Below are 18,619 nucleotides of genomic sequence, written 5' to 3'. Positions count from 1 at the left end.
GGCTTTCACCGTAGTATCGTAAGGAACTCAACTAAGCCATAGTGCAGGTCAAGGACCCAACAGGCAGAAAGAGGAGGAGGGGAAGGAGGAGAAGAGGGCAGGCAAGGCTATGAACCAAGAGCGGCAGTGGACAGTCTCCATAAGCTCCCAGGAGTCTGGAGACACTAAGATTTAGCCTTTAGTCCGCAGATGTCTGAATATAAGCTGCTTTCACTTGGACATCACCACCCACAACACAGCTCTGCTCAAACACTGAGAGTCAGCAGGGCTGGAAGGAGACATTTTGTAGGGGCAGAGGTGGGAGGGGGATGGTGGTGATGGAAACCAGAGAGCAGGAGGAAGGCTGAGTCCATGTGAACAAGGTGTTGTAGGAACAAACCAGAACTGCAAACTCATTTGCCTACCCACTTGCCAAGGGCTCCCAGACTGGCAAGCACAAGTGCCCACAGGAACCAAGCCTGTCAACCTCTTCTGAAGCCAGGTTTATATTCAATAGGGTAAGCTAAGAAGACTACAGAACTTCCCACTCATTGTCTCACAAAGCCACTTACATGCAATTTTGGTTTTGTTTGTTTTTTTTGTTGTTTTTCATTTTCCTATCCACAACCCCCATACCCACCTACACAAAGAGACAGGCTGAAAGTCAAATACATTAGGCATTGTTGTATCCTTCACTGAAGATGCTAAAGAAAGAAAAACTCCCTTGTCCTCAATAGCAGCAAGTCACAGAGGACAGCAGAGGTCTGCTCCCACCAGGGGTTGGAATGGGCAGGTAATTGCTGGTACAGAATGTCGGCACTTCATGTTGAACAAACAGTACGATGCAGACTGGGATATCCACACAAGTGCTAGCATGTTACCCGCACACATCTCCCCCACCCCCCCCATCTATTTTGTATGTTAGGGTTCCCCTTCAGGTTTGCTTTCACTCTCTTCACAATAAGCAGTTTGATATATTTTGATTCCAACATAGTAAGTACATACATGTTGTTGATAACTATGGATTAAACATTGCCTCCTGTTCGGCCCAGAGAACTACTACATTGATGCTTTTTTAAAAAAAGTCTTTAAATACCAAAAAACAACAACAACAACAACAAAAAACAAACCCCCCAACATTACAAGGAAGAAAAAGAGGTCAAAACCAAAACAAGGTGCAATACTTAAGTCTTTGCTAAGTTATTTCTGCCTAAGCAAAACCACATACACAGGAAACACAACACAGAGAAACAAAGGGAGAAGCCTGAAGTACACACTGGTTTAAGAACATTCGTTAAGTAAACGTTTCTGTCAGTGATGGCCTGGTGCTGTAACACGCCATGGCCTGGCACAGGTAATGCTCAGCGAGAGAGGAGCAGAGAGGGAGGAGCTGCGATGCTTCCAGGAGGCTGCTCACAATTTGCTGTTTTCCTCAAATGATAATGAGAAACAATAAGAATATTTAATTTGCATTACCTGATTCCTTTTAAAAAAGTCCTCACACCTGATTACATAGAAGTGGGAACACAGTTTCTGCTTTTGAAGCATCACATGATTTAAAAATTACTGAATCTTCTGTTCCCATTCAAAGTAACAAAAAGGCCTGCTCGGGACTTAACAGCTCTTGGGTGCCCAGGGGCAGCTCATTTCACAGCACAGAAGTGAGCAACAGGTGCTCTAAGAGGTACCTCCACCTCAACTGCTGGACTTGGCAGTGCTTTGCTCTGCTGCTAGGTCAAGAGAAAGCCGGGGAACCTCACATTCTGGCTACTGCTCTAATCATTGAAAAGCACCCTTCATCTCAATGCAGCCCGAAGAAGTGGCTTGAGTTGCAGCAGCTCCCTGTGCTCCTGTGTTCTCATAGCTAAAAAAATAAAAAGCAGATGGCCGGCCTGCCAGCCTGCGAACTGTCAGCAATGCAGCTTTCTGAGAAATCAGGGTGGGGTGAGATGAAGAGGGAGGACGCAGGCACACACAGAGACAGAGAGGAGGATGCACACAAATGCACATGAACACACGTGCACACACATACCAGAACGAGCATGCCTGGGCAGTTACATGTGCCAGAACACACTGGTATTTATCAACCAGCCAATCACAAAAATTTTCCTTTTTTTTTTTTTGAAGATTTTTTTTGTTTTTGTTTTTAAAGTGAGGCTCCGTCAAGTCTTCCCTCCCCCCTCCCCCAACAATTCTTTTGAATTTCCCCCCACCCAAACATGGTAGACCTAAGGACGGAAACACACCCAGTGCAAACAAAGTTAAAAAGCTATTTTTTCAGTATATATGTTTCTTAGCAACAACTTCCATATAACATGAAAAAAGTGAAAAACTAGAAACTAATTTTTTTAATTTTTTTGTGTTTAAATTTAAATGGTATGTGTACTTGCTTCACATTGTCTTTCTAGGTTGGCGTTCATGATTCAAGTATTTCAAGAGTGATATGTTCTCTTTTTGGATTCATATTCCAAACGAAAAAACTGAAGTTTTAAGGGAGGCAACTATGTGCTCAGACAGTCTGTCAATGACCCACCTTTTTTTCTCTCTCCGTTTTCTTTTTTCCTTTTAAAAATGTATTTATTGCAAGTTGAAAAAAAAAACGAAAAGGTCAAGTTAGTGCTGCTGCTGTTCCAAAAAAGGTCACGAGGTCAGAGTTGAAAGTTCTAAGTTCAGATTGAATCCGACCCTCCTCCCAGAAGGTCACCAGGTAGTAAAGGAGCAGGGCTGCCCATCCTATGGGGATCTTCCACTGTTGAGACTCCCCACAAGCTAGAAGAATAGTTTGGGGGGCCCCACAAGGAAGTGCCAGCAAGATCGGCCCCACTGCTGCCACCAGCGCTGCTGCTCCACTGCCCGAGCCCGGTGGACCCACCAAAAAGGTTCAGCGCAGGTCCAACAGGGTCTGCCTGGTTCTGGCTGGTCTCCAGTGACTGCCATCCTGTGGCAGGTGCGCTTGGGGTTGCTGCAGGTGTAGGGGGCTGAGCTTGAGCCAGAAAGCGGCTGACTTCATCCTCAGTGGCAAACTCGGCCAGGATGGTAGTGTTTCCCAACACACACCTGGAGGAGGAAGAAGAGAGCAAGGTGACCTAAAAGATGACAAGCACGGGAGGGGTCAATGCTGTCAGCCCTTTGCCACTGTGTTTGCTTGCTAATTGATTGACTGAGGTGGGGGTCTCACATAGCCCAGGCTGGCCTTCTGCTTCTACCTTCCAAGTGCTGAAATTTACAGGTGTGTGCCATTATGCTTGGTTTGTGCAGTATTGGAGACTGATCCTAGGGATTTATGTATGCTAAGCAAGAACTAAGCTACATTTCCAGTCCATCTGTATGGTTGGTTGCGTGTGTGTGTGTGTGTGTGTGTGTGTGTGTGTGTGTGTGTGTGTGTGTGTGTGTGTGTGTGTGTGTGTGTGTCGGAGACAGAGATAAGAGACACAGAGTAAATATAGAGCACAGAGGATATTTTGGGCAATGGCACTAACCTGAACGACACAATGATGTGATATTGGATCTATCAACATATATTTGTTCACATCAACCACCAACAGTGATCCAGAATGTAACCATAACCCTAATGTAAACTGTGGACTTTGGTGGATTAGTTACCAATGAATGTTCATAAACTGTAGCAAATGGGCCATTCTAGTGAGTGATATTGATAAGGTATTATTGAGGGAGTGGGTCAGGGTTATTATGGGAAGTTGTCCCATCCTCTCAATTTTGCTGTGAATCTAAAGTATTTTAAAAAAATCCCAAGTCTTCAAAAGCAAGAAGATTGTCAGGTTTCTTTTGTTTTGTTTTGTTTGCTCCATGTGAGATAAAGAAGGACATCCACTAATATCAGGTAAGCCAGTGCCAACACCTAGAGCACCATTTCCATCCCAGGGGAAGGACTTGCTGCTGGGGCTTGACTATCACTTGTTTGTGTTCTCTGTGGATTTTTGTCATGGTGTCTGTGGCCCAATGGAGTCAACATTTTTCTGTTCACCAGGGAAAGAGGATAGTCAGAGTCTGATCCACTCCTGTCCACTTCATGCAAAACCCCGTTACATATAATTTCTTCTTTGGGCTGGGTGTGGTGGCATACACCTTTAACCCCAGCACTTGGGAGGCAGAAGAGGCAGATCTCTATGAGTTTAAGGCCAGCCTGGTTTCCACAGTGAGGTTCAGGATAGCCCAGGGCTACACAGAGAAACCCTGTCTCAAGATGTCAAACAAAGCTGGGTGTTGGTAGCACATGCTTTTAGTCCTGGTACTTGAGAGGCAGAGGTAGGAGGATCTCTATGAGTTTAAAGCCAGCCTGGTCTACAAAGTGAGTTCCAGGACAGGCTCCAAAGCAACACAGAGAAACTCTGTCTTGAAAAACAAAACAAGAGCAAAAACCACAAAACCAAAACAACAACAAAGAGTCAAAGAAGGCCAGGTAGTTCAGATAGTGGTGGCACATGACTCTAACCCCAGTACTCCGGAGGCAGAGGCAGGTGGATTATGATTTGTAGGTCAGCCACAGAGTGAGTTCCAGGAAAATCAGGGCTACACAGGGAAACCCTGTATTGAAAAACCAAAACCAACCAACCAACCAACCCACCCACCACCCCAAACAAAAAAACAAATAAAATTTCTTATCTACATGTTACCACAGTAAGCAGCTAGATTCTACCATGAAAAATAATAGCATTTGGGATGTTTTGCATTTTCATAAACATTGTTTTTGTTTGTGGTACAATCTATTTACTGTACAAATTATTTACATTTGAAGTTCTGATTATGAGCCTATGACATACGTTAGACAATGCAAACAGAGTTAGGTAGAAAGACTGGCACACCTTAGTATTTGCATGTATACATGACTGAGGTTCTTCTTTTATTTTGGTTTTTTGAGACAGGGTTTCTCTGTGTAGCTTTAGAGCCTATCCCGGCACTCGCTCTGGAAACCAGGCTGGCCTCGAACTCAGAGAGATCCGCCTGCCTCTGCCTCCTGAGTGCTGGGATTAAAGTTTGCGCCACCAATGCCTGGCCATGACTGAGGTTCTTTTGTGCATGTTTGTCATTGTTCAGGGCCAGAACACTCCTGTGTGCATCATGCGTCTGCAGGATACAGTACTCACATGTGCAATGCAGTCTGGGCCTTGGCTGCCTCTTGTTTGGTGCTGTACCGGATCAGGGCAGTGCCCTGGGTTAGATTCAGATGGAATGTCAGCAGTGGACCATGCTGCATGCAGATCGTTCTCAAGGTTGACCCATCAATCTAAGAGATAACAACACTTGTGAGCTAAGATGTAGAAGAGGCATGGGAAATTAATTCTAGGACAATTAAAGAACGACGCTAAGACCCATTATTCCTATTTTGTAATGTTTCTATATAAAAATAACTAAAAATAAAAACATAAGTGCCATAAAACATAAGCCTCATTTTTAAAAGAGATCAACAAACACGTGTGTGCTGATTTGTAGAGCTCAAAAGGACAGAAATGAGAATTAAAGATACCATGCAAAGTTATCAACATCATTACTAACACTTTATTTTTTCTGCCTCCTCAATAAATAATCTCACAGAGACAGACAAGAAAAGTACTGACAGTTAAAACTGGCCTAGTCCAAAAACAATTCACTCCAATACTATTACATTCCTCTGACCATATAAAGAGGGGAACTCCTTTTTGACTAAGTCCATTTGACCAAGGGCTGAAGGGATTATGGATAATTTTTCCAACACAGGAGTTTTATGAACAAACCTATTTACTCTATGGATTAATTTTCAACAAGATCTTAAATATATTTATTTAAGCCTTAATTCCAACACTTCAGTTCACTGTATTGGAAAAGGAATGTTACAATTGGGAATGCCTTAAAAAGCTGTGTAATGTGGTAGAACAGTGGCCTAACATACATAAGGTCCTAAGTTCCATTTTCAGCACCAGTGGGAAGTCTGAAGAATAAAACTCAGCAGTTCATGTTAGCTCTTCACAGAAAATAATCGTAAGTACGTCAGCAATTGGCACAAATTGCTTTTCAGGAGACAGATTTCCTTTAAACACATTTTTGGTGATGGAAAGTCAACTGCCCCATGCATCAACTTTGCTCTACTAACCACTTTAAACTAGGAGTGACATTAGTATCTTTACTAGGCAGCTCTAATCCCCCCCCCTTTTTTTTGAGACAGGGTTTCTCTGTATTGCTTTGGAGGTTGTCCTGGAACTTGCTATATCTATAGACCAGGCTGGCCTCGAACTCACAGAGATCCACCTTCCCTTATATCTGGTGTGCAGATATAAATGGAAGCAGAATGTTGTATACATAATAAATAAATAAAAAGATCTTAGAGTGTTCATTTAAAAAAAAAAAACAAAACAGAAATGCATTTCTCCATAGAGAATCCTATTAGACACTAGGATGTTAAAAGGCCTAAGAAATTTCCAACTGGAACTTTACCAGCTTGGCCATCTTCCAAGTCCTTTCTGGTAACAAGTTTTTGTATGTGGTTAAAACATACCATCCAAGTGGCATATCTATACAACACATTTCCTGACCAGTAGGTCATACGACCTCATTCTCACTGCTTCATAGCGCCTGCTCACCTCTAGCACCAGGAGGGTGAGGGTAAGGGTGAGGGTGAGGCCTAGGAGCCAGCACCCATCTTGTTGAAAGGACCTCTGCAGTGGCCATGAAATAAATTTGCTTTCTTTATAGGCTAGAAGAAGGCATCAGACCTCCTACATCTGGAGTTACAGGCATCTGATGTGGGTGCTGGGAATAAAACTGGGTGTTCCGCATAACCAGCAAGCTTTCTTAACAGTCATCTGTTAAGCCATGAGCCATCTCTCTAGTCTCATAAATAAGCTTTAGTATCTGCCAAGCTCCTCTACTGTTTCTTCCCTTTTTTGTGAGACAAAAGTTCCATGTACCCCTAGAACTTGCTATGTAGACCAGGCTGGCCTTGAACTCACAGACATCTCCGTGCGTCTGCCTCCCAAGTGCTGGGGACTAAAGGTGTGTGCCACAATGCCCAGTTTCTCTTTCTTTAAATAAAATCAAGCCTTATCTAGAAAAGCACAAGAAAATAAGGTTACCTGTGGAGTGAGATTGTGAAGAACCAGCCAGTAACTAGCACGGACAGAGCCACCATCACTCCAGGTAGAGGCTGCAAACAACAGAAAAAGGATGAGGAAGAGTGAGAAAAACAAAACAAAAAGAACACCCGAATCACCAACATTCTCAGGGAACTATAAAGGGGAACATTTTCATTCAGACCGTCTGTCTGTCTGTCTGTCTAACACTGACCTTCATGGTCTCTTCTAGTCCTTGATCCCAGTAAATTCATTTGCTTTTTGTGAGATAGTATTCCCTCCCACTGTCCTCCCCCTCTACAGTTGCTCATTTGTACTTCAAGTACCCTATAGAGGTTCTGGGTCCCTTCATCTGTACTGATTGCAACTTTTCAATCAAAAGATAGTTTTTCTTCTACCAGACAACCATGCTCTCCTCCATGGTCAGCCCTCCCCATAGTGCTAAACAGCTATTCCTGCTTAGCAGATCCTTCTCACCCGAGGCAATCCGAGAGTCCTGTGTCCCCCACCCCCTGACTGATCTGGGTGCTGTGCTGCTCCAGGGAGATGCCGGTTTGGGGTTGGTCAGGCCAGGAGGTGGGCGGGGCAGCGGTGTAGTGTTCCTGGAGGAGATGTGGTTTTTCCACATCTTGTTGGAGAGATGAGTGGGGTTGTGTCCTATGGGATCTGGGGACCACGTGGATTTGTAATCAGGGAACTTTGCTGTGAAAAGAGAAAAGTCAGTAAGCATCAGGTTACATGGGCATTTGCCCACAAATAGACACAAATTTTATCTGCACACACACATATATATTCTATAACTGTTTCAAAACATTGAAAAGTAGAAGGAAGCATATATATATTTGTTTTTCGAGACAGGGTTTCTCTGTGGCTCTTGTAGACCAGGCTGGTCTCGAAATCACAGAGATCCGCCTGCCTCTGCCTCCCGAGTGCTGGGATTAAAGACATGTGCCACCACCACCCGACAGGAAGCATATATTTTAAGAGGAGCAGTATGAGCTGAGCAGTGGTAGTAAATGCCTTTAATCCCAGCAACAGGGAGGCAGAGGCAGGCGGATTTCAGTGAATTCGAAGCCAGCTTGGTCTATAGAGTGAATGCCAGGACAGCCAGGGCCACACAGAGAAACCCTGTGTGTCAGGAAAAAAAGAAAGGGGGGGGGACCAGTATGAAAATAATTGTTCTTAGAGCATGCTGAATATGAAATTTTAAAATGACTTTGAACCAACCAAGATTTAATAAGGTAACTAATCTCCTACTACTTTCATGGGTAAATACAACTGAAAAGAGAAGATAAATTCATGGAGAAAGTATTCCTAAGGAGGTCAAGATAATAGACAGGGTTATTAGACTGCTAACACAAATAGAATTGGAGTACTCACTCAATGTTCACTGACTACCATGAAAAGCAAAACAAAACAAAACTAGAAAATAATGCACTGCTTGTGCCTTGACACCAACATTGATTTTAAAAATAATCAATAAGGCTAGAGCAATAGCTCAGTGGTTTGGAATACTTGTTACTGTTGCAAAAATCTGAGTTTGATTTCCATCATGGTGGCTCACAACCACCGAAACTCCAGAGGACCCCATGCCCTCTTTTGACATCTGTGGGCACTCTGGCACATATGTGGTACACATATATACAAGCAAACATTCACACACATACAATAAAATAAACAAATCTAAAACAAAGTTATCAAATAAGTACTATTGCTTACTATGCTTAAGGTACCTGACAGTAATGTAGATAACACAATTATCTTGCAGAGCCTCTGGTTTAGATGGGAAACAGAACAACCAAATTTTTAACCTTGGCAACAGAACATATGTTCAATACACAGAAGACAGAAAGCATTAGGCTGCTGGCAGAGGCTCTGCAAAGATAGATCTGAAGGGTTTACATTAAAGGATGTGCTCAGGGATGCAGGAAAAAGAAAACTCAGGTTCAGTGTAAGGCCTTTCCAGTTTTAATGGGGGCAGAGAAGTAAGAGGCCACAGGTACATTATGACTAAGTAAGCTGCAACAAAGTTTCCAAAAGACTCAGCACAAACTAGGGTGACACCAGAGCGGAACAAGTGAGTGGAGAGGAAAATTACAGCTGTCAAATATATTCCTGAGAGTGAGAGTCAGGGCCTGGGACCCAGGGAATGAGGAAGAGAGGAAAGGTGAGGTAAATAGTAAGGGACTGAGCTAGGGAGAAAAGAAAGTTATAAGGATAGGCAAGTTCAGTCTTAGGGAAGTCTCAGGTCAATGTCCAACTGCAAGGAGATAATTCCTGAAATCTGGGCTTTTATAGGAATGAGAGAACTAGATGAGTGCCAGAGAAGGTAGCCACGTGTCTATGTGGGCAAGCTGCTGGGGAGACTGAGGCAGAGGACTGCTTCAGCCCAAGGGAACGCAGACCAACCTAGGTAACTAGTATCTCAGTACTTAGCCAGTTTTGGCACATCCCTATGATAAGAGCATGTGAGAGGAGGAGTGAAATGAATGTGAGGTTAGCCTGAGCTACGCGAGACCCTGTATCAAAAGAAAACAACCTAAAGGGTTCTTAGTCAAACAAATGCAAGCATTAGACAAAAATTTCATCATTTCGTTATTATATTATGGTGTACATGTACAGGTGTGAATGTGGGTGTACATGTGGACAACATGGTACATATGTGGAGGTTCTCTCCTATTGTGGGATCTGGGGATCAGACCAGGTCATCCGGTTTGTGTAATAAGTACTGTGCCAGCTTACAGGTAAATGAAGTCCTGTTAAGTATGACACAGGGAAATACAACAATATTTTTGTTTGGTATTTGACATAGGGTCTTAACCCATGCCAGCCTGCAGGAATTCATTCAAAATCATCTCAGTTTATCTATTGAATGAGGGTAACCCATTTACACAGTAGGAGAAACTCAAAAAGGAGCTCACGCTAAAGTTTACTATAATGCCTGTAGGAACACTCAGCTAGCATATAGTATTACTGTTGCATTGTTGATGCGATACAACTTCTTTCTTTTTAAGATACTGTCTCTCCCTTAACCTGTAGAGCACTGAATTGGATAGACTGGCTACAAGCAAAGCCCAGGGATCTTTTTGTCTTTGCAACCCAAGCACTGGGATTAGTTGTACGTACCATAGCTCAGGTTTTTTTTCTTTTGAAACAGGGTTTCACTATGTATGGGCTGTCTTGGAACTCGCTATGTAGACCAGGCTAGCCCCAAACTCATGGAGCTACACCTGTCTCTACTTCCTGAATGCTGGGATTAAAGGTGTGTTGAGTTGTGCCTGATTTATTTATTTTTTAAAGAGCATTGTGTTTTTCCTCCACGTATGTCTGTGAAGGTGCAAGATCCTCTGGAACTGGAGGTACAGACAGTTGTGAGCTGTCATGTGGGTGCTGGGAATTGAACCTGGGACCCCTGAAGAGCCCTCTCTCCAGCCCTGCCTGATTTTTTTTTCTTTTTTTTTAATGTGGGTGCAGGGGACTGAACTCAGGTTTCCATACTTGTACAGCAAGCATTTTACCCACTGAACCATCTCTCCAGCTGCTATTAGTTTTCCATTCTTCATGAAGTCTCAATAAACAAATAAATGACAAAAGTCCAATTAGCCCTCCCCCGAACCCCACCAAATAATGAGGAACTCAATAGGTATTACTGGCAAGTTAATCTTTTTGACTCTCATTTTGTCTCTAAGTCAGATTTTGGGGGAAGAGTAAGCTATCACTGGTTGCCTCAATGCTCATCGGGATTAACCCATCTCTTCCTATAGCCCTTGATTTCTTGGCTGGCTGGTTAACAGAAGCATTTGGTTTTCAGGTCATTAACTGTGTCCTCTGAATATCCCCAGTTGTATGACATTTTATTCCCATTGGCTTTGACCAAAGTAGTCCTGTGTTAGCCCTACCCTATCTCCGTAAGACTAGGAGCTCCCTGAGAGAATGGTGAATGCAAAGGAAGGTTGTGCCCCCATCTGTGCTGACCCATGCTCTTCACCTCCTTTATAGGCACTCCTTAGGAAGTAAATGCCACTGATAAACAGTCAACTGTCAAGCAAGAGAGGAAAAGCCACCAAGTACCTGAAGTGCTATGAACGTTGGTAAAGGAGTTGTCAGAGGCACTGTAGGGCCAGGCACCAGGTGAAGGCAGCGAGGTGTTGAGGGAAGAATTAGACCCTTGAAGTGACAAATGAAGATGAAAATATTGGAAACAAATGTCAGTATAACCAGGGAAACGTTGTAAGCATTTTATTTAAAATTAAAGAGAAGGGAAAACAAAATCCAACCAAACAATAAAAAGAACAATAAAAGCAACAGTCTTCCATTTTCTGTTTAAATTATCAGGTACCACAAATAGATTACACACAGGTGCTCACTTACCTGTGGTGTTATCCCGCAGCAGTTGGTGGTCAGTATCTACAATGGGAGATGTGGCTGTACCCCCCAGCACACTTCCTGGGGTCACATAGGGGTCAGATTCAGGGTCAATATTTTGGATACCTTTCCATGGCACTCCTGGTTGGAATTCTGAGACATGAAGAAAGTGCCGGGATTAAAGTAAAGGCCTGACTTTTATTTATTATTATAATGCTAAAATAATTGTTTAGTAGAAAAAAAACATGACTCTGTGAAAAGTCTAAACAATGAATCTATTGTACATCGGATTTTCATCATGAAATAAAAAAGTTTACTCTGAATAAATGCTCTTGCCAATAGCAAGTCCTCTAGTACACTGTCTACCCATTCACCTGGTAGAGAACGGGATCATGTTCAAAGTCTGGATCCACACATGATTTTTCCAGCTACTAGAGGAATTGAAGTCTTTTTTTGTTTTTTTCGAGACAGGGTTTTTCTGTGGCTTTGGAGGCTGCCCTGGAACTAGCTCTTGTAGACCAGGCTGGTCTCGAACTCACAGAGATCCGCCTGCCTCTGCCTCCCGAGTGCTGGGATTAAAGGCGTGCGCCACCAACACCCGGCTGGAATTCAAGTCTTAAGGGAAAGAAGGAGCTCATGCCTAATGAAGTTAGGTCAAGAACTATGAGAAAATCTGGGCTTGAGACCAGTGATCTTTCCTATTTTTTTTTAATTAGATATTGCCCCAAATGCACATAATAAAATGAAATATAAGTGACCATTGCTTCACAGACTGTTCAGGGATAGTGGGGAACAAACAGATCATGAGAAAAACTATATATGAAAACTTATCATGTTTTTATGGATCCATTGACTCGATACTTAAAGCTATGTGATAGCATTAACAAACTGACATTTCCCCAATTGTGTTGAGAATAGCAATATGTATTATATATGAACAATTGGCACTGTTTTACTCTAATAAAATGTAATTATCCATTTATGTCTGAATTACATATAGACAGAAGAACAATACTAATTTGTAATTTTGTGCTATTAAATTTTCTATAATAAAAACAGAATACAGAGGGGAGGAGAGGGAGGAAGGAGGGAGCAAGAGAGACACATGAATCTTACTGAACCCATCATTGTGTACCTGAGGCATATAAATGACATATCTAACTAATGAATATGTCAATCGATTCAATACACACTTTAAAGAGCTCATGTTATAAAGCATCCTATACATAGCTGCAAGGCCACTTATTATTCTTAACTCCCCATTTCTTGAAGATCTTTTATTTTCCCACGGCACACATATCAGGGTGCATGCCTTGCCTTCATCAGACAATAACTACTAATGCAGAAAAGAAAGCACGGGGCTTCCTCAGTAAAGCAAGTGGCACAATCTTGTTCAGAACCTAAATGAAACAGAAGCACTATTCTAGAAAAAGCATTTTAGGAACAATACCTGGAGGCCAACTGGCATTGCTGGATTTACTTCCGATTTTATTAGTTGGTGGAGATTTGGCAGGTAACCAGCTATCACCAGCAGGACCTGTATGGCCACCCAGCGTGTCACCTGGGATTATATCAAACTGGTTGTATGGTGACCCTCCTCGGGTCTTACCAGGGGCCACAATAGAGCCTGAGAAAAGAGAGAAATAATTAACTGTTTAAGAAAGATCTCCTGGGGGGATAAAGAAATGGCTCAGAGGTTAAGACCACTGGATATTCTTCAGATGGCCCAGGTTTGATTCCTAGAATCCACAGTGCAGCTTTCAACTGTCTCTGACTCCAGTCCAGAGAATCTAATGTCCTTTTATGACCTCTGTGGGGAACAGGCATGCAACAGTGCACAGACATAAAAGCAGACCAAACATCTACACAGATAAAATAAGAAATTTAAAAACATTAAAAAAGATAAACAGAACTAATAAACAGAACTTTCTTACCCGTCATTTTTTTTTTAAAGGAACTCAAAGACAGTTTTGTTTGTCGTCCCGTCTCCTACCACTAATGCAGCATGAACAAAATGATTCATTCCATTTCTCACCTATGCAGGAATGCTCTTATTCTGAAAGCCCCATGGTGTTATAAAGTCAGTGACTCATATATACTATGAAGCACAGTATCTCCATGGTTTCTACACTAATCACTCAAAAGTAAGGAATGGGAAAAACTCTGAACAAATTTAGTACCTTGGAGAGTTTTATGTGAGCTTTCTATCAATGCTTTCTAATTCCTGCTCTTAAGGGCTGGTTGAGCCTGGGTTGTCTGGAATCTGCAATGTGCCATCTATCTACAGCTGCTTTAAATTTCAAATCACTGAGGTGGAATTCCTACCCAAGGTCTTTGCCAGCATGTCAGCAATGAACTCTACATTTCTGAACCCAGGGCCGCCTCACATACAGAGAACAGCAAATTCTTTGTCACTGTATTCCCAGGGGTATTCTTGTGGCTTTGTTAGTGCCTTCTTCAATCATTTTCATGCAGGAAAAGTTGAAAGCTTAAAATTCCTTAAGTTAACAATAATAACAAATTTTATTTTAAATAAAAATTCAGGAGCCTATAGAAGATTATTTCCTTATTTCCCAAATAAAGTTCATTTGACATAGGCTTAGAGTGGTGATCATGAGCACATAAAATGATTTGCAGAATAATGTATTAAAATGCTTAAATAAATATTTAATAAAGCAATCTGTTTGGTTTGGACTAAAAGGGATATTATTAAAATAGTCTCCATTCTCTGCTAAGAGGACACTGACTTTTCTGATGACAGTTACAGAAATCTGTTTCAGAGGCACAGTAGTGAGGTAATGGAAAATGAAAAGATCAATTATCTTGGGGGCTGCTAAGGAAATGAGAGGATATTGTACCTCTGAGACATCTTCTCACATGCTATTTTATATTATTCAGACCTGGCAAATCACTAGTTTAAGGGAGAAGTGCCCAGAGGTGCAGATGACACAGGACTGGGTTACTCAATCCATAAAACAGATTTTGTAATTTCAGTAAATTATTCTTGATTTTGATCATGCTTAATAGGGATAGGCAGAGAGCTCTGGGTGCTCCTTTTCCAGTCTCTGGATGGGATTACTAAAGAGGCTTTATAATGGGCTTATTAAAGAGAGTTTATAATGGATGGAAACCTGAAAGGCTGCAGACTGAATGAGTTGGCCTGGATGAGCCTGCCAGGGCTTTGAGGCAAGAACCAGAAATTATTTTTATTGATGTTCATAGAGACAACTCTGAGTCCAAGTGAAATATTGACAAATGAAACAACACATCAAAGGCTGAAGAAGGTCCAGACCTCTTATCTTTTTTCTAGGAAAATGGAGAAACCCTTCAACAAAATTATGGACAGCAAGGCTAATCCACACTCAAAATACAACTCCAATGCTGTCCTGGCGGGACACTAATTCACAAAGAACAAGGAGCTCTGGAAAAAAAATCCAATCCTTATGAATGCTCATGTTCTAGTCTCTTTTGGAGTTCAGAGGGAGGTTTTTCTTTTGCTGAGACAGGGTTTCACTATGCATCCCAGTATAGCCTTGAAATTATGTAGCTCAAGCTGGTCTTCAACTTGTATGCACTATATCCAGTTTAGGGAAGGGGCTTTTAAAATCTGATACTGATCTCCAATCTCTCAAAAAAACAAAAAGCCAGAAGTTTGAGATTAACATGGACTACAAATATTTAGCAAGACCCTGTCTCAGAAAACCAAACCAAACCAAACCAAACCAAACCAACCAACCAACACCTCAACAAGAGGATCCTGTTCTCTCAGCCACTTGATTTAATAGGGTTTTAATATTATGGGTGCCCAAGTTCATAATTATAACCTCAATCCCATGACAAGTGAGACATTATGCCATCCTTAACTAGAACCCTTTAAATACCTCGTAATGTGAATTGCAAGCGTACTCTTCCTCTGATAGATCTGATCTTGATTATTTGGAAATATCAAGAGACTCATTAGCAAAAGTTAAAGATCTGTACACAAAAAATTACAAAAGGGAGCTAGACAGATGGCTCAGTAGTGAAGAGCCCTGGCTGCTCTTCTACAGGACATGGTTTTGAATCCCAGCACCCATATGGTAGCTTACAGCCACTTCCCACCCTCACCCTCCAGACAGGGTTTCTCTGCATAGATAGCCCTGGCTGTCCTTGAAATCACTCTGTAGACTAGGCTGGCCTCAACTGCTGCCCCGACCTCCTGAGTGCTGTGATTAAAGATGTGCACGACCACTGCCTGGAGGTTTACAACCGTTTTTAACCCTAGTCCCCAGCAATATAATGCCCTCTCTTGGCTTCCAAGGGCACTTCATACATGTGGTGCACTGATATACAAGAGTTAAAAAAAAAAAAAAATAAAAGATCACAAAAGAAGCCATGATGGTATACACTGTTAATCCCAATACACAGGAGACTAAGGCAGCAGGACTTTTTGAGTTTAAGTCCAGCATGAGCTACAAGAAAGACATTGAAATATTCATTTATTTAACTAAAGAAGGTTCTTTTTTTCTTTTCTTTTTTCTTTTTTTTTTTTTTTTTGAGATAATGTCTTACGTAACTCCTGCTGGCCTAGAACTTGCTTTACTTGAACTCACCAAGATCCACCTGCTTCAGCCTCTCAAGCTGGCCTGAAATACTTTTTTTTTTTTTTTTTTTAAATTTATGTACATTGGTGTTTTGCCTGCATGAGGGTGTCAGGTACCCTGGAACTGGAGTTACAGACAGTTATGAGCTGCCATGTGGGTGCTAGGAACTGAACCTAGGTCCTCTGGAAGAGCAGGAGCAATCAGTGCTCTCAACTGCTGAGCCATCTCTCCAGCCCCAAAATACTGACTTTTATAGTGTGGTGGGACATACCTTTGATGGCAGCACTGTGGAGGCTGAGGCAGGATGATTTCTGGGAGTTTCAGGCCAGCCTGGGATCCAAAAGAAGACCCAGTCTTAAAAAGAAAACACAAACACACACATACAAAGCCAACAAAACATGCTCAAGGACTGAGTAGGGGTCAAAAGATTCTGTTAGTAACATGAGGATGCTCTCTCACCATTTTTGTGCATGGTGGCTTCTTGTGTGGCCACAGAAGGCAGCCCTTCCATCATGGAGGTCCACTGTTTGAAGCGAGACTCAGTCCCAGCCTCCTTGCCACCAACCATGCCATAGTCCATGCCACCAGAGCTGAAGCCTGGAAAGAGATCACAATTATGTCTATTTATGTCTTGAACCAGAAACCGAGTACCCAAGGCTGGGGCAGGATGATAATGTTGGTGTCACATGACTTTAGTCCCAGCACTCTGGAGGCAGAGGCAGGTGGATCTCTGTCTGGTCTGGTCTATAGAGTGAGTGCCAGGACAACCAACGCTACAGAGAAACCCTATCTTGAAAAAAATAAAAATATAAAGAAATAAATAAACCAATTACCCCAGGAAGAACCCAAGAACACCTTTTGACAATTTGCAGCTGACTCACAAGGTCTTTATACAGAATCAGCCACTTGATTTCAAACTCTAATCTTGGGTCCTGCTGTCTTTTTTTTTTTAATGGTATAAAAATGGGTGTCATTGTCATGTAATTAGGTACATGTCATTGTCTTCCTGCACCCACATTTTCACTGAGCAAACAAATATTTGTGCCAGACAGCTGACCAGATTCAACCACTCTCCAGCTACTTCTGACACTAACATGGGAGAGTAAGTTGTGTTAAGGGTGCCAGGAGAGAAACCAGTAAAGGGTCTGACTCATGACATTCAAGTGTGCTTAGAGGATGACAAGAAGTCAAATGACACTTCAGTGTGTCTATGTCTGCTAAGTGGCTAGAGTCTTTTTATTTTTTCCTCTAAAACGGAAAAGAAATTTTGGGAGAGAAGGGAAGGAGAGAAAGAGACAGAGAGCAAGAGAAAGAGAGAGAGAGAGAGAGAGAGAGAGAGGGAGGGAGAGGAGAGAGAGAAACAGACAGACAGACAGACAGAGAGAGACAGACTTGTGCACAAGAGCACTGTTTTAGAAGTAAAAGTGGTAACACATGGAGGTTGGGGTGCAACCTGAGAGATCAAGCTGAAAGCCAATGTTCAGAGTGAGTTATAGAAGGCATATTTTAGAGATTCTGAGTTCAGTGTTGTCAGGCTCTCTCACCACACAGTACCAGAGACTGAAAGCCATATACAACCTGAAAGACTCCCTAATGTAATCTCACTGGGTCAGTCACCCATTCTCCACTGGGTCACAATGCAATTTTCGAGCTGACACTCAAAACAGAAACTACAGGGTAAAGCAAGGCAGTGAAATGGTATACATCACCACAGGAAAATGAGATGAGTTGTGGGAAGCTAGTGTCCTGGGGAGGGGACTTCTATCACAGCCCAGAAACGAGGGTTGGTGGGTGGATAGGGTAAAACACACACCTCAGTCAACAGGCTTTCTATGGGGCTCCAGCCAGGTCAGAGCCCAGATGTTCTTACTCTGCTCTCCTAATGTAAGGTGGTACCTTAGGATGGCTCTTTCTCAAGCTCTATAGATGCAAGTCCCATGGAGGCCCATGCTATATTCTCCTCCCCAGGGCTTATCATAGTGTCTGGCTTGGTTTTATGAATGTATAAGTCAGGGGAGGGGGAATCTGACACCTTCTTGCCCTTCGTCTAAAATGTTTCTTATTTCTATAATAACCCTGTTTCTCCACACATTTATAATGTAGCCCAACTGCTTGTTGGAGGGTGAGGGTGGTGAGTAGATTTTATTTTTAACTATGTGTAACTGTGTGTGGGTAAGAGTGCCTGCAGAGGCTAGAAAAAGGGCATCAGAGCTGGAGCTGAAGTTACAGGCAGTTGTGGGTGATGGGACCTCGATCTCAGGTACTCTGCAAGAGTAGTACACACTCTGAACCATCTTTCCAGCCTGGAGATTATAAAGCCAAGCAAACTTATCTTCTACAACGGAAATAAAATGAGACTGGAGAACAGGGGCTCTGGAAGAAAGAGGGCTGTCTGTGAGTCCCTGGGGCTAAATATGTTGCTCCTTGCACATTACACTTCTGCCTTGGAAAGGCAAGCAGGCCAAGGTGTTGCAACTGCAGGCTTCTGAAAGCACAGCTTTGGGCAAAGATGACAAAGACACAAGGACTGGTAAGGAGAGAAGGAGGCTGTGTTACATTTGTTTATGCTGCATTTGTTTAACTCTGCGAAGCTGTGATTCTTTGCCTGTCTAAAACACCTGATGACCT

General features: G+C 42.5%; 1 protein-coding gene across 4 annotated transcripts in view; it reads right to left on the bottom strand.

Moving 5' to 3' along the window:
* Window positions 1-2,304: 2,304 nt before the first annotated feature.
* Tnrc6b (trinucleotide repeat containing adaptor 6B) overlaps window positions 2,305-18,619 on the bottom strand; it is a 61,798-nt gene continuing 45,483 nt past the window's right edge. For 3 of the 4 annotated variants that reach the window (XM_027404048.2, XM_027404049.2, XM_035440776.1), the window contains 8 exons: window positions 16,451-16,588; window positions 12,859-13,035; window positions 11,415-11,561; window positions 11,115-11,210; window positions 7,521-7,745; window positions 7,047-7,117; window positions 5,085-5,224; window positions 2,305-3,036 (listed from right to left, as the gene is read on the bottom strand). In XM_027404048.2, coding sequence (XP_027259849.1) covers window positions 2,649-3,036; window positions 5,085-5,224; window positions 7,047-7,117; window positions 7,521-7,745; window positions 11,115-11,210; window positions 11,415-11,561; window positions 12,859-13,035; window positions 16,451-16,588 — 1,382 coding nt within the window. In that variant the 3' untranslated portion in view covers window positions 2,305-2,648. The remainder of the gene's footprint in view (window positions 3,037-5,084; window positions 5,225-7,046; window positions 7,118-7,520; window positions 7,746-11,114; window positions 11,211-11,414; window positions 11,562-12,858; window positions 13,036-16,450; window positions 16,589-18,619) is intronic. The other variant, XM_027404051.2, reaches the window with a different exon arrangement.

The sequence above is a fragment of the Cricetulus griseus genome, chromosome 2 (assembly GCF_003668045.3).
Source record: "Cricetulus griseus strain 17A/GY chromosome 2, alternate assembly CriGri-PICRH-1.0, whole genome shotgun sequence".
Taxonomy (NCBI): domain Eukaryota; kingdom Metazoa; phylum Chordata; class Mammalia; order Rodentia; family Cricetidae; genus Cricetulus; species Cricetulus griseus.
Note: the sequence above shows the minus strand (reverse complement) of the source record. Positions and strands in the feature narration are given on the sequence as shown.